Source organism: Salmo salar, chromosome 13 (genome assembly GCF_965601325.2).
Source record: "Salmo salar chromosome 13, fSalSal1, whole genome shotgun sequence".
In the NCBI taxonomy this organism is placed as follows: Eukaryota; Metazoa; Chordata; class Actinopteri; order Salmoniformes; family Salmonidae; genus Salmo; species Salmo salar.
Genome location: NC_138303.1, coordinates 102,360,105 through 102,376,788, shown reverse-complemented (window position 1 = coordinate 102,376,788; position 16,684 = coordinate 102,360,105). Strand labels below are relative to the sequence as shown.

General features: G+C 41.8%; 1 protein-coding gene across 1 annotated transcript; it reads right to left on the bottom strand.

Moving 5' to 3' along the window:
* Window positions 1–1,431: 1,431 nt before the first annotated feature.
* Window positions 1,432–16,359, bottom strand: LOC106568391 (anthrax toxin receptor 2). Its single transcript, XM_014138699.3, has 17 exons — window positions 15,943–16,359; window positions 15,571–15,642; window positions 14,924–14,995; window positions 14,726–14,807; window positions 14,533–14,637; window positions 14,344–14,412; window positions 13,780–13,860; window positions 13,624–13,684; window positions 13,411–13,506; window positions 12,804–12,873; window positions 11,950–12,028; window positions 11,208–11,303; window positions 11,034–11,090; window positions 10,824–10,919; window positions 10,440–10,619; window positions 10,219–10,299; window positions 1,432–2,185 (listed from the first exon to the last, which is right to left on the bottom strand). The coding sequence occupies exons 1-17, from the start codon at window positions 16,077–16,079 to the stop codon at window positions 2,147–2,149; spliced, it is 1,473 nt and encodes a 490-aa protein (XP_013994174.1). The 5' UTR covers window positions 16,080–16,359; the 3' UTR covers window positions 1,432–2,146.
* Between the last annotated feature and the right edge of the window lie 325 nt (window positions 16,360–16,684).

Genomic DNA, 16,684 nt, shown 5'->3' with positions numbered 1-16,684 from the left:
CTTGACGCTCCGATACCGCTTGCCTTGCGGTTGCAGAGAGAACAGTCTATGACTAGGTTGGCTGGAGTCTGACAATTTTTAGGGCCTTCCTCTGAACATCAACTGTTCAGAGGAGACTGCGTGAATCAGGCCTTCGTGGTCGATTTGCTTCAAAGAAACCACTACTAAAGCACACCAATAAGAAGAAGAGACTTGCTTGGGCCAAGAAACACGAGTAATGGACATTAGACCAGTGGACAGTCCAAATTGGAGATTTTTGGTTCCAACCTCTGTGTCTTTGTGAGACGCAGTGTAGGAAAACAAATGATCTCTGCATGTGTGGTTCCCACTGTGACACATGGAGGAGGAGGTGTGATGGTGTGGGGGTGCTTTTCTGGTGACACTGTCTATGATTTATATAGAATACAAGGCACACTTAACCAGCATGGCTACCACAGCATTCTGCAGTGATATGCCATCCCTTCTGGTTTGCGCTTAGTGGGACTATCATTTGTTTGTCAACAGGACAATGACCCAACACACCTCCAGGCTGTGTATGGGCTATTTTAACAAGAAGGAGAGTGATGGAGTGCTGCATCAGATGACCTGGCCTCCACAATCACCCGACCTCAACCCAATTGAGATGGTTTGGGATGAGTTGGACCGCAGAGTGAAGGAAAATCAGCCATCAGGTGCTCAGCATATGTGGGAACTCCTTCAAGACTATTGGAAAAGTATTCCTCATGAAGCTGGTTGAGAGAATGCCAAGAGTGTTCAAAGCTGTCATCAAGGCAAAGGGTGGCTACTTTGAAAAATCTAACATTTTAAATATATTTTGATTTGTTTGACACTTTTTTGGTTACTACATGATTCCATATGTGTTATTTCATAGTTTTGATGTATTCGCTATTATTCTACAATGTAGAAAATAGTAAAAATAAAGAAAAACCCTTGAGGTGTGTCCAAACTTTTGACTGGTACTGTAGATAAGCAAATTCACCAGATTTTATGATCACATCATAGGCAGCTACAATGATGGGAAAATAAGTAGCCACATAGACTGATGAAAATGTAGGAGTAGGCGTACTGTTTATTTATGTACATTTTATCATGTAAATCAATTATTTTGGGATTCCCATTGGATTTTATATGCAAATTATGTGTATCAAGTCCATTGCATTCTGCAATTATAATAGTCTTTCCCCTAAATACCTCCTCTAGAAAATAAAACGCGGATCTGACATTATTCTCTCTTGTTCTGTTTGTCCTCGGGGACTGGAAACCGAAGCAGGGTTTTTATGTACAATAAGCATTAGGTCAAAGGGATTAGATAAACCATGTGATTTGTATTATGGCATTTAGCAACATGAATGAGATTAGGTCTGCAGCTTGGGAAAAATAGGACCCCGTTGTAGTTTTACTTGAAAGTGAAACCCTTACAATCTTTCCACAGAATGTTGAAAAATATCTTTATTTAGAAAACCACATTTGAAACAGCAGAGCTTGAGTAAAAAATAAGAGAAATACACTGTGTACAAAAAATGTCAACATTTCTATCCAATTTTTTTTCATTCACTGAGCTTTATTTTTAGTACTCTTTTATTCACTTAATTACTTACGATTGTTGTTTTATTGTCAAGAGGTGAACCTGTAAGTGAACTATTGAATTGTATATCATGTTTATATGACCAATAAACACACTTGAACTTGAATGACTCCTGACAATAAATGAAACTGTGACATGAGGATTTTATAGCAAGTAAGCAAGCTAACATTGTTGAATGCTACTGAACAGCCTTGTTTTATCCCAGATAAATACATGTTAAATAATAAGTCCTAGGAGAGGCACATTTACAGTTGGATGTTTAGGTGTGTTGTCCATAGGCTCCTGCATAGTCGCAGGAAGTAGTTTGAGGGTGGTGGTGCTGATACAGGCGGCTATATCGGTCCGCAAATACAGGACTAGCAAAGCCCCAGTGTACTACTTTTGTGAAGTATTTTTTTAATATATATATATATATAAATAAAAATAAAATATGTAATAATAAATGTTTTATATATATTTTTTCCAGGGTGCCTAGAGCACCCTCAGCACCCATTCTTCCCACGGCTATGGGCTCCTGTTCTCTCCATAGCCTCATAGTCCAAAGATTATGGTGTGTTTGACCTAATGATTGGGAACTCGGGTGAAATTCACACAGCGCCCCTGAAACGAAACAAAATGCAGATTATTTATTCCATTTAAACCTTTCACTTTACCAGGTAAGTTATTAAGAACACATCCTTTTTTTACAATAGAGAGCAGTTAGGCTTAAATGTACCTATTGTATTCTACACTTATTAGAAAATGAACAGCAGTGCTTCCTTAGCATACACTATATTTCATTACAGTAGTAACACCTCCCCACCCCCACCTCCATATCAGCCTAATCCTCATGAAGAATAGTGCATGGCTGTATCTACCCATTCTCCCAACCATGTATGGACTTGTTTATCTCAGATTAATAAGGTACATCAGTTACAAAATGAGCTCCTAATGGGAGTCGCTATATACGTGGCATATCATGGACATTTTTGGACAATGCAGAGTTGGTATTTACAATAATTGATCATAATTAAACTCAATTGAGGCAGCCTGTAATGGGTAAGGTGGAGATGGCGAATGGGCCGGCGCAATGTCACAACATCAATTTTAGCCAATCAAGCACGAGAGCATAACTGGCTGAACAGACAGCCACTCCCATTCTGTCAAGAAGGGAGCGCCCATCATTATCCCAGGCGAGTATAGAGCAGGTACAGTGCCTTGCAAAAGTATTCATCCACCTTGGTGTTTTTCCTATTTTGTTGCATTACAACCTGTAATTTAAATGGATTTTTATTTGGATTTCATGTAATGGACATACACAAAATAGTCAAAATTGGTGAAGTGAAATGAAAAAAAATCACTTGTTTCAAAAAATTCTCAAAAATAAAAAACAGAAAAGTGGTGCGTGCATATGTATTCAACCCCTTTGCTATGAAGCCCCTAAATAAGATCTGTTGCAAACAATTACCTTCAAAAATCACATAATTAGTTAAATAAAGTCCACCTGTGTGCAATCTAAGTGTCACATGATCTGTCACATGATCTCAGTATATATACACCTGTATATATACACCTATATACACCTCAGTATATATACACTGAAAGGCCCCAGAGTCTGCAACACCACTAAGCAAGGGGCACCACCAAGCAAGCGGCACCACAAAGACCAAGGAGACTTTGAACATCCCACAGAGCACTATTAAAAAATTGAAAGAATATGGCACCACAACAAACCTGCCAAAACTCATGGACCAGGCAAGGAGGGAATTAATCAGAGAGGCAACAAAGAGACCAAAGATAACCCTGAAGGAGCTGCAAAGCTCCACAGCGGAGATTGGAGTATCTGTCCATAGTACCACGTTAAGCCGGTACACTCCACAGAGCTGGGCTTTACGGAAGAGTGTCCAGAAAAAAAGCCATTGCTTAATTTAATAAAGGAAAAAATAAGCAAACACGTTTGGTGTTCGCCAAAAGGCATGTGGGAGACTCCCTAAACATATGGAAGAAGGTACTCTGGTCAGGTGAGACTAAAATTGAGCTTTTTGGCCATCAAGGAAAATGCTATGTCTGGCGCAAACCCAACACCTCTCATCAAATCAAATCCAAGTTTATTTGTCACGTGCGCCGGATTGAACAGGTGTAGACTTTACAGTGAAATGCTTACTTACAGGCTCTAACCAATAGTGCAAGAAAGGTGTTAGGTGAACAATAGGTAAGTAAAGAAATAAAACAACAGTAAAAAGACAGGCTATATACAGTAGCGAGGCTATAAAAGTAGCGAGGCTACATACAGACACCGGTTAGTCAGGCTGATTGTGGTAGTATGTACATGTAGATATGGTCAAAGTGACTATGCATATACGATGAACAGAGAGTAGCAGTAGCGTAAAAGAGGGGTTGGCCGGTGGTGGGTGGCGAGACACAATGCAGATAGCCTGGTTAGCCAATGTGCGGGAGCACTGGTTGGTCGGCCCAATTGAGGTAGTATGTACATGAATGTATAGTTAAAATGACTATGCATATATGATAAACAGAGAGTAGCAGCAGCACCCCGAGAACACCATCCCCACAGTGAAGCATGGTGGTGGCAGCATCATTCTGTGGGGATGTTTTTCATCGGCAGGGACTGGGAAACTGGTCAGAATTGAAGGAATGATGGATGGTGCTAAATAAAGGGAAATTCTTGAAGGAAACCTGTTTCAGTCTTCCAGAGATATGAGACTGGGACAGAGGTTCACCTTCCAGCAGGACAATGACCCTAAGCATACTGATAAAGCAACACCTGAGTGGTTTAAGGTGAAACTTTTAAATGTCTTGGAATGGCCTAGTCAAAGCCCAGACCTCAATCCAATTGAGAATCTGTGGTATGACTTAAAGATTGCTGTACACCAGCGGAACCCATCCAACTTGAAGGAGCTGGAGCAGTTTTGCCTTGAAGAATGGGCAAAAATCCCAGTGGCTAGATGTGCCAAGCTTATAGAGACATACCCAAGAGACTTGGCTGGTTCTACAAAGTATTGACTTTGGGGGGGTTGAATCGTTATGCACGCTCAAGTTTTCTGTTTTTTTGTCTTATTTCTTGTTTGTTTCACAATCAAAAATATTTTGCATCATCAAAGTGGTAGGCATGTTGTGGAAATCAAACGATACAAACCCCCCAAAAAATCTATTTTAATTCCAAAATTGGAAAAATGCCAAGGGTTGAATACTTTCGCAAGCCACTGTAGGTACCAGCCCTCCTATAGCCACACACCAGGAAGAGGAACTGTAGGTACCAGCCCTCCTATAGCCACACACCAGGAAGAGGAACTGTAGGTACCAGCCCTCCTATAGCCACACACCAGGAAGAGGAACTGTAGGTACCAGCCCTCCTATAGCCACACACCAGGAAGTGGAACTGTAGGTACCAGACCTCCTATAGCCACACACCAGGAAGAGGAACTGTAGGTACCAGCCCTCCTATAGCCACACACCAGGAAGAGGAACTGTAGGTACCAGCCCTCCTATAGCCACACACCAGGAAGAGGAATTGGTGCATGGTTAAACGCATGCTTACAGCTAGTATGGCTGTTCAATGTTCACATTTATCAATTACTTATTGAAGCCAAGATGTTTTACGCAGTTTTGCTTGAAATAGTACATTTTGGTTGCAGTTTTAAGTTGAAACCGAAATCTGGAACCATAATAATACGTTACATTTGACCTCAACTGACCTGTAACTTACAAAACCATAACCAAGAAATAAAACATTTACAACAAAACGTTGTTATAGTAAATGTAGTGTAGTAATTCAGAACAAATTCAGTATAGTATTATCACATGAACTGACACCCCAGACAGACCCCACCTCCCTTATTAAAGGAAAGACGATGACCAGCATCCTGCACTTACCTAGAGTGTCTGGTCTATAATGACAGGACAATAGTATGAATGACCAGTGTCTTAATTAACACGTACTACAGTACACGAACACGGTGTGACAGAGTACACGAACACAGCATGACAGAGTACACAAACACAGCGTGACAGAGTACACGAACACAGCGTGACAGAGTACACGAACACAGCGTGACAGAGTACACAAACACAACGTGACAGAGTACACGAACATAGCGTGACAGAGTACACGAACACAGCGTGACAGAGTACACGAACACAGCGTGACAGAGTACACGAACACGGCGTGACAGAGTACACGAACACAGCGTGACAGAGTATAAGAACACAGTATGACATCCCCCCATCCTCGTTTACATCCAGCCCTGCTCTGCTTGTTATCTCGTTAGTGCTGTCCTGAGCTGACTGTGACAGGGCAGAGGCCTCACATAATGGTGCTAATACAATGCATTCGGTAAGTATTCAGACCCCTTGACTTTTTCCACATTTTGCTACGTTACAGCCTTATTATAAAATTGATTAAATAATTGTTTTTCCTCATCAATTTATACACAATACCTCATAATAACGAAGTGAAAACAGGTTTTTAGAAATGTTTGCAAATGTATAAAAAATAAAAAACAGATACTTTATTTACATAAATGTTAACACACTTTGCTATGAGACTCGAAATTGAGGTGCATCCTGTTTCCACTGATCATCCTTGAGATGTTTCTACGACTTGATTGGAGTCCACCTGTGGTAAATTAAATTGATTGAATTTGGAAAGGCACACACCTGTATATATAATGTCCCACAGCTGACAGTGTCAGAACAAAAACCAAGCCATGAGGTCGAAGGAATTGTCCGTAGAGCTCCGTGACAGGATTGTGTCGAGGCACAGATCTGGGGAAGGGTAACAAAAAATGTCTGCAGCATTAAAGGACTCAAACAAGACAGTGGCCTCCATCAGTCTTAAAAATGAAGAAGTTTGGAACCACCAAGACTTCCAAGAGCTGGTCGTCTGGCAAAACTGAGCAATCGGGGGAGTAGACATCAGAAGCCACACCTCAGTAAAAGGCACATGACAGCCCGCTTGGAGTTTGCCAAAACACACCTAAAGGAGTCTCAGACCATAACAAACAAGATTATCTGGTCAGATGAAACCAAGATTGAACTCTTTGGCCTGAATGCCAAGCGATACGTCTGGAGGAAACTTGGCACGGTGGTGGTGACAGCATCATGCTGTGGGGATGTTTTTCAGAGTCAGGGACTGGGAGACTAGTCAGGATCGAGGGAAAGATTAATGGAGCAAAGTACAGAGAGATACTTGATGAAAATCTGCTCCAGAGCACTCAGGACCTCAGACTGGGGTGAAGGTTCCCCTTCCAACAGGACAACAACCCTAAGCACACAACCAAGACAACGCAGGAGTGGCTTCGGTACAAGTCTCTGAATGTCCTTGAGTGGCCCAGAGCCCGGACTTGAACCCGATCTAACATCTCTGGAGAGACCTGAAAATAGCTATGCAGCGACGCTCCCCATCCAGCCTGCCCGAGCTTGAGAGGATCTGCAGAGAAAAATGGGAGAAACTCCCCAAATACAGTCTGTCACGTATGCTCCCTCTCTGGCCTCTAGGTCACCAGGCTGCTCGTTAGGGTGCACACCTGTCACCAGCGTTACGTGCATAATGACACTCACCTGGACTCCATCACCTCCTTGATTACCTGCCCTTTATACAGTTGAAGTCGGAAGTTTACATACACTTAGGTTGGAGTGATTAAAACTTGTTTTTCAACCACTCCACCAATTTATTGTTAACAAACTATAGTTTTGGCAAGTCGGTTAGGACATCTACTTTGTGCAGGACACAAGTAATTTTTCCAACAATTGTTTACAGATTATTTCACTTATAATTCACTGTATTACAATTCCAGTGGGTCAGAAGTTTACATACACTAAGTTGACTGTGTCTTTAAACAGCTTGGAAAATTCCAGAAAATTATGTCATGGCTTTAGAAGCTTCTGATAGGCTAATTTACATAATTTGAGTCAATTGGAGGTGTACCTATGGATGTATTTGAAGGCCTACCTTCAAACTCAGTGCCTCTTTGCTTGACATCATGGGAAACTCAAAAGAAATCAGACCTCAGAAAAAAATTGTAGACCTCCACAAGTCTAGTTCATCCTTGGGAGCAATTTCCAAATGCTTGAAGGTACCACGTTCATCTGTACAAACAATAGTACGCAAGTATAAACACCATGGGACCACACAGCCGTCATACCGCTCAGGAAGGAGATGCGTTCTGTCTACTAGAGATGAACGTACTTTGGTGCGAAAAGTGCAAATCAATCCCAGAACAACAGCAAAGGACCTTGTGAAGATGCTGGAGGAAACAGGTACAAAAGTATCTGTATCCACAGTAAAACGAGTCCTATATCGACATAACCTGAAAGGCCGCTCAGCAAGGAAGAAGCCACTGCTCCTAAACCACCATAAAAAAGCCAGACTACGGTTTGCAACTGCACATGGGGACAAAGATTGTACTTTTTGGAGAAATGTCCTCTGGTCTGATGAAACAAAAATAGAACTGTTTGGCCATAATGACCATCGTTATGTTTGGAGGAAAAAGGGGGAGGCTTGGAAGCCGAAGAACACCATCCCAACTGTGAAGCACAGGGGTGGCAGCATGATGTTGTGGGGGTGCTTTGCTGCAGGAGGAACTGGTGCACTTCACAAAATAGATGGCATCATGAGGATAGAAAATGATGTGGATATATTGAAGCAACATCTCAAGACATCTGTCAGGAAGTTAAAGCTTGGTCGCAAATGGGTCTTCCAAATGGACAATGACCCCAAGCATACTTCCAAAGTTGTGGCAAAATGGCTTAAGGACAACAAAGTCAAGGTGTTGGAGTGTCCATCACAAAGCCCTGAATTTTGGAATGGGCCAAAATTCACCCAACTTATTGTGGGAAGCTTGTGGAAGGCTACCCGAAACGTTTGACCCAAGTTAAACAATTTAAAGGCAATGCTACCAAATACTATTTGAGTGTATGTAAACTTCTGACCCACTGGGAATGTGATGAAAGAGATAAAAGCTGAAATAAATCATTCTCTCTACTATTATTCTGACATTTCACATTCTTAAAACAAAGTGGTGATCCTAACTGACCTAAGACAGGGACTTTTTACTCTGATTAAATGTCAGGAATTGTGAAAAACTGAGTTTAAATGTATTTGGCTAATGTGTATGTAAACTTCCCATTTCAACTGTATGTCACTCCCTTTGGTTTCTTCCCCAGTCATCATTGTTCCTGTTTCATGTTGATGCGCTGTTTGTGTTTCTTGTTTTGTTCATTTATTTATTTTATGTATTCACTCTGAACTTGCTTCCCGACTCTCAGCGTACATGCTTACAGAATGACGACTCAACAAAGGGAAGCATCAGGGAGTGTTTTTGTTGTTGTTGTGTGTGTTGGGGGTGATGTCGGGTCCGGGTGTTGGAGCTGGAGCTGGAGCTACCTGGGAGGCCTCAGCCGGTTTGTAGGCTCCCATGCCTCAGCCGGTTTGTAGGCTCCCATACCTCAGTGGGTTCGATAGGCTCCCAAGCCAAAGCTGGATGAACAGGTTCCCGAGCCTCAACCGAGGCAACCGGGGAGGTCTCAGCCGGCTCATCAGGCTCTCACTCCTCAGCCGGTTCGTCAGGTTTTTTGCGCCTCAGTGGAGGCGACCGGTCCACTCCGGATCCCCGGGATCGGCCCTGTGGTTGGCGTCCTGCGGCTGGAGCCGAACACTCCGGGGAAGGGGGTACTGTCACGTGTGCTCCCTCTCCGGCCTCTAGGTCACCAGGCTGCTCGTTAGGGCACACACCTGTCACCAGCGTTGCGCGTATAATGACCCTCACCTGGACTCCATCACCTCCTTGATTACCTGCCCTTTATATGTCACTCCCTTTGGTTTCTTCCCCAGTTGTCATTTTTACTGTTTCATGTCGTTGCGCTGTTTGTGTTTCTTGTTTTGTTCATTTATTAATTAAATGTATTCACTCTGAACTTGCTTCCCGCCTCTCAGCGTACATAGTCACACAGTCATGCCAAGCTTGTAGCGTCATACCCAAGAAGACTCGAGGCTGTAATCGCTGCCAAAGGTGCTTCAACAAAGTACCGAGTAAGGGTCTGAATACTTATTTAAATGTGATATTTACGTTTCTTTTATATATACATTTGCTAATATTTCTAAAAACCTGTTTTTGCTTTGTCATTATGGGGTATTATGTGTAGATTAGAGGGGGGAAAAACATTTTAATAAATTTTAGAACAAGGCTGTAACGTAACAATGTGGAAAAAGTAAAGTGGTCCGAATACTTTCCGAACACACTGTAGACATTAAGGGTCAGGGTGGCCAGTCACACCAACATGGACATCCATCCTCTTCTCTCAGTGGAGAGTCATAACTAACCTTGTAGGTTTTCTTTCTCTCCCTTACTGCCCCTCGCCACTGATGAGCTAGACAAGGTTACTAACGTGTGAAAACTGGACAACAATGACCAAACAGAGAGCTCAGTCTTCTTTTCTCTCTTTCTCTTTTCTCTCTCTTTCTCTTTCTCTCGTTCTCTTTCTCTTCTTTTCTCTCTTTCTCTCTTTCTCTTCTTTTCCCTCTCTTTCTCTCTCTTCCTTTCTCTTTCTTTTGTTGCAATCAGAGTTTGGTCAATTCCATTTAAATTCAGTCAATTCAGGAAGTAATCTGAAAACATTTATAGAAGGGGGTACCTTACCCTGTCCTGTGCTGTTGGTCTCATGACAGCAACTCGATCATACTGGTGCCTGAGTAATGCTACTAGAGCATCAAAACGCCCCTGAGAGAAAGAAACAATGAGAATCATGGTGATGAAACCAGTTTAAACAAAGATATGATGAAACCAGTAAAAAATCTTAAAGATATCAAATCAGTTACTGACTGCCATTGTCAACTGGGTTTGAAAGCATCCGAACTAACCTTGATGGGTGTGTACCATCTGGACTGTTCTGGGATGTGATAGGTAGGGCGTGGGCTCTGAGGCATTGGTTTTCTTCCAATGGTTTCTTCCACCTCCTCTTCCACCATTGTGACCACTGCGTTCTTAGCTTTCTCTAGCCGTGCACCTTCCTCCGTGGAACCCTTCTCTCCCCATCGAACCTAATACACACTTTACATTAGGTTCTTTTATACAGTTCATCTTTCATTTTATACCATTTATATATTTTTTGTAGCAGAAAATAACCATTCAGACCTTTAGAGTTACTAACATCACTCAAAATAAAGTGACTCACAACTCACTGTCAAGATATAGTGCAGCCCAAATAGATGGGGTTGAATGGGGTAATACTCATTCTGACATACCTCCATGCGTTTCATTCCTCCGATACCTCTTCCCCCATAATAGGATGCATCCACCATGGGCCATTTCCTCTTGGGCAGAGGGTCCTCCTCAGGCTCCTAATGGAGGAGACACCGCGAAACCACTGCATTAACCCTGTGAAGAGCTGAATGAACTGACATTCATGTTGATTTAAACAACAGTCTTAAGGATCTAAGCGACAGTCCACTCACAGGTACTGGTGGAGGAGGGGGAGGAGGGGGGCGACGGGGAGGGGGGTCCTTGATCACCTGTAAAATAGAAGCCTTCTTCCATTACTATATACTATCAACCAACAACCATTTTAACTGATTCACTCATACTGTTTCTGTTTTTCAAGGGGAAAAGTGCTGCGTTGAACCACTCACAATAGTGCAGCAGAGCGGCCAGAACCACCACAGCAGAACCAGAGCCAGTAGCAGGAGGAGAACCAAGACCAGCACCAGCACCACTGTCCCATCAGACTGCATCAGGAGACACTGTCACTTTAAATGTGTAGCTATAGCACTCTGAATGAATTCTATTGTATAGTTTCTGTGTTTTTATGTTTTATGTACCATCTTTTTAAGCACATGACCAAATTCATTTCCCTCTTGTGGAATATAAAGTTGATCTGAATCTGAGTCTGAATGGTAAACAAAGCAGCCTGGTACACAACACAGACTTGAACAGATTACTTTATATCAAACATAAATATAATATATCATACTTGATAAACTGGGTGTTTCAAGCCCTGAATGTTGATTGGCTGAAAGCTGTGGTTTATCAGACCGTATACCATGGGTATGATAAAACATGTATTTTTACTGTTCTAATTACATTGGTAATCAGTTTATAATAGCAAAAGCGCACCTCAGGGGTTTGTGATATATGGCCAATATACCACGGCTAAGGGCTGTATCCAGGCACTCCACGTAGCGTCGTGCTTAAGAACAGCCCTTAGCCGTGGTATACTGGCCATATACCACACCCCCCCGGGCCTTATTTCTTAAATATTTGATGGACTTTATCAGACTAGACTTTGGTGAACTAAGACTGAGCAAACTGAATGTCAGTGGCGTGAGGCTGTTTGTTTTGAGTGTTGGTGTTGTCTGTAATACTGATACTCACACATACTGTAGCGTAGATAGTGAATGGACTTGAGATGTAGGACTGACCCTTGTTCAAGCTGATCAGCACATCTATCGATCTATTGAGAGAGAAAGACAATCCAGCCCATTTCTCTGTTATTGCTGAGAGAGAAAGAGACTAACAAAGTAGGTCAGGTCGAACTTAATTGAAGTATCGGCCTGGCAGACCAAACGTTGAAATGCCAAGACACTGTGCCATAGCAAACAGGCATGCTGGTGGCAGGGTAAACACTATTACATGGTCAACGGTGGGAAGCCACTGGGCACAGACATCAGTTCAACGTCTAGTTTTGATTCGTATTTGGTTGAGTTGTCAACAATCAACAACAAATGTTACCATGTCATTGGGATTTAGAGTAAAAGTTGGGAGAAGAAATTGCCCTGATGTTGATGACTTTCTCTGTCCTTTTCCAATCAGTTTCACACGTTGATTCAACGTTATCACATAGATTTTTGGGGTTGAAATGGTTCAGCCTATTCGGTTTATATTTTATAAAGAAACCAGGCAGGTAACTGTAATGGAATAGGACTGAACCGCATTTATTCTCCAATCTCCACCAAACTTCTATTCTATTTTTATACTTGAATTATTTGATTTTGTTGCTTTTATAAAGCAATCGATCCGTTACCCGTGGAACCAACTGCCCACCCTGAATGAAAGTGTGTGTAGTCTTCGGCAGTGGAGCTTGGGGTTTCAGCATGGTTCTTCTCTCATGGCAACCAACAGACAACACGCCATTCCTTTGATCTGGCCATCTGAACACGCTCAGTAGCTCACTGGCCATTTATGGCTACAGGAAGTTCCACAAGGAGAGAATCAAGTGCAGCACTTACTGTCCGGCTTCATGCAGCACTGGTGCTGGACACAACAGATAACCATCCTGCACCACACTGGGCCTCTCATCTGGGAGAGAGGGAAAGAGAGAGAGCGAGAGGGAGGGGTTGTGGGGAGCGAGAGAAAGTGTGAAAGGGAGGGGTGTGTGAGCTCTATGCCCTCTCAGTGAGGAGACATTGCTTGTTATGTTCTATATTAAGCAATGAGACAGAGACTAGCTCCATGCACTCAGCTGGCTACAGAATGACGTCTCTGTTCTCTAGCTACTAAATACGACACTGTTCTGTTCTCTCTGGTTTGGAAAATAGTGAGCCCCAACATTCACTCCATGGTCTCATTACTCTATTAGTATGGCTACAGAATGAACTGGGTGACCAACATCTTTCCATGATGAAATTGAATGAATCCTGAGGAATGGCATTGAAGAGCATTGTTTGGTGTACAACTACAAAGGACTGTGTCATCTGGTAATATACATGAATGAATGTGGTGTAACAAGCGGTTAGGGGGAGTTATTGTAAATTTGCACTCTTACAGTAGGTCGGTATGTCAATATTGCAATGCAGAATGTGATGCATTATGGAGCTTGTGGTAGGGTATACTAACTGTATGTCTTCTGGTTGACTGTGAGTACACAGATCACTCCCTCCTGGCTCCTCCCACGGGTGAAATCATATCCTCTCAGCACAATGTTAAAAGATTCTGGAATGTTATGGAGGGTCACAATGTTAGGATTTTCGGGCACAAACGAATAATAATGTTAACCAATATTGATAACATTTAATCAGTATAATGACAAACTAAATCTTTGCAGCATACCGTTCACACAAACATTAGTGGGCTCTATACTGAATATTTCCCTGCAGGATTTCTTCAAAATCTGTGAAAAATATAAATAACGATGATGTAAATTACATGGTATGTGTCTTAAAGTTTATTCTGACATATTGCTCTATGTAATTATTGTGACCTCACCGAATTCACAATGGTTTTGAGTGCATGAAATCCAGCCAACACTGGGAATACTTGGTCTTTGCTGTCTGCAATGTCAACAAGCTGTAGGGATAAGAATGCAAGCATACTCTATGATGTTACACAACATCTGAGAGATTGCCTTTCCACATCTAACGTACGACATAGCACTCTCTCCCTCATTGTCTGTCCATTACTCTGTCTCTCTGTTGATGTTTTCCTGCCTGGTTTCCAAAGCTTTCATCTAATGTAATGAAACTATAACAGGAAGCAGGGCTGGCACGATCGTGATCTTATTAGATGACTACAGTACAACGGACTTCCTGTCCAGACTGCTAACGCTCGCTGAGAGGGACAGACGATCAAATCATTAAACTGGTACTCTCATTTTCCTTTCACTATGTTATCAATATCAATCAGCTGTTACAGCATTGTGCATGCTTATCCAACAGTCTCTCATCATTGTAAACAAATATTTCAGCAGGGATACTGTTTGTGCATGGCTGTGTGCAGTTTGTGAGTGCTTCTCCAGCCTACAATTGATAAAGTGAGACTTCAAAATCATACCTGTCTCTCATCAAAGTCCTTCACACCGACACAGTACACTCTAGCACCAAACTCCCTGGCCGCATTAGCCTGAAACAAAAAGAGAGGACCAATAGATTCATTTATGGAAAATAGCTGTGTACTAGTAAGAGCTCAAAGCAAAGTAAGTACTATGTTATTGCTCATCACAGTCTATTATAATGGCATTACCTCCTCTACTGTCAGTTCATAGGGATAGACCTCCAGTTTCCCATCAGTCAGAGCGATGATGATGCTGGATGACCGTGTGACCTGGGCCTTTATCTGCTCTGAAGCCTACATGTAGGAAGCCATGTTTTAATGGACAACACATACAGTACAACTACAAAAATATATATAACTGCTATGAATCAAAACTTCATACCACTTTCATTCCTTCGTGCATGTATGTTTCACCAGCTGGTCTGATTTCACTTAACTTTTTCAAGCCTTCCTCTATTTCATACCTACAAAGGAACAAGAAATATGCATTTTAGGTCCGATATTATCTGAGAGATGATGTGTACCGCGAGAGAGTGTGTGTGCCATCTCGTTAGGTGAAGTATGTTTACTGTAGTAGTACCTGTCTCCAGTTAGTGGTAGAATCACCTCCGCTCTAGATGAGAAAACTATGTAGGAAACTCTCATCTTTGGACTAGAACAAACACAGGGATACACAAGGGGATAAACGGGATTAAACACCCAAGAAGATACAGAAGCAGATTAACTCCAGCAATGACTGGTCATTTTGTATTTAAAAGACTACACCAACAGTAGCTCTACTTAGCCCTACTCCCCACACCCTTTGGGGCTAACCATTTTTTTCTACATTAGCCTACAATTATACACCAGTTGCCACCACAGCCAGATGTGCCGAATGTTTTGTGGAGTTAAATTTAGTACCCCATTATTAAGTTTAAAAATAATCCCAGGCATCCTAGTGTTTGGTGGACCTACTTTTTGTTAAATGCCTAGGCTTCTGCTCGATAAAGATATGCCCCACTTTCACAGGACCGTGTTTACTAAAGTTTATCTATTGATTCCAGCTGTGAAAACATGCCCTTGGTAAATCATTGATAAAAGGGGCTCATTCAGTCAATATACTGAAAACTTGTATCATGAGAGAAAGGGAGAGAGAGAGTTGTGTGGGCTTTGTCCTGAAGGATAGTGACATGTTCAAGGCAAATTTAACCTCATAGAGAGCATGACCTGAGAGCATAGACAGTTTACCTCAGAAAGCGGTTGGTGAGCTGCTCCACAAATTCATAGATCTCTCCCCAGTTATCATACACACTACCAGACCTGTAGAGCACACAATGAAACTCTCTGAACCAAACAAACCCATACAAGGACTATACAGACTGAAGTAGAACATTAGTCATTTTAATACTATTTACATTAGCATTTTGACTACTTGTTACAGATTTGTTTTTTTCACACACATCATTTGATAATAAAATTCTTGATACGCGCACTCTGACACTTGATAGATGCTATTGAATCATGTTGATACAAGATACTTCCACATAAAAAAAAACAGAACAAGAAGTCACGTTCATATCAACTACATCTTGCATTTAGTTTATAGGCTAGGCTACTTACCTATCCAAAACAAAATAAATATCAAAAGCTCCATGGCAAGATGCCTCTTCGCTTTGACAAAATAATGTGTTTATTAGAAAGGTAAGAAGAAATACAATCCCTTGTCCGTTGAGGATCATTGCCTTGATAAAAATCATATTTTCTCAATTATATTTTGCACATTGCACTGTACCACTGTCTACCTTACATGCGCTTCCTTGTATGTAAAACAAGATAAATCAAGGCTCAAGACTGACTGATTTTCCAACGAAAGAATTGACAAGAAACTGACATTACTTTTACGCGACATGTTACTAGCATATGTCTTTGTAAATACCGATGATCGTCCTTGCCACTCGCATAGTTGTTATATATACATTGTCTGAATTGAGAGAATTAAATGGTTTGGCCGGTCGCATCACCGCTGATACTGTACCATCCCATCTGAAGTGGGCATGCGCAAGAGATCCGGACACGTTGAACCGGATCGCTCCCTCACCAGCGTTGGGGAGACAGCAGGTGACAAAATGTTTTGTTAAATTAACAATTTAGGTAACTATTTCAGTTCAACAACCAGACTTTATTGGAGCTTGATACGCAATTAATTATAGCCAAAACCATAGAAAGACGTCGATATTACTTTTAATTTCATTCTACACACTGAAATAAAAACATTGTTTCGTTTGAAAACTTCAATTCGACAGATTCTGATGGCCATGCCATTGTGGACGTGACAATATGGACATCACTCATTAGAATACTG

Coding starts and splice junctions, on each gene's coding strand:
- LOC106568391 (XM_014138699.3), bottom strand. CDS start 16,079: ATGATTTTTATCAAGGCAATGATCCTCAACGGACAAGGGATTGTATTT. Junction 11,304..11,949: donor CTATCTACGCTACAGTATGT/GTGAGTATCAGT, acceptor CTCCTGATGCAG/TCTGATGGGACAGTGGTGCT. Junction 2,186..10,218: donor GACCAACAGCACAGGACAGG/GTAAGGTACCCC, acceptor GTTTCGTTTCAG/GGGCGCTGTGTGAATTTCAC.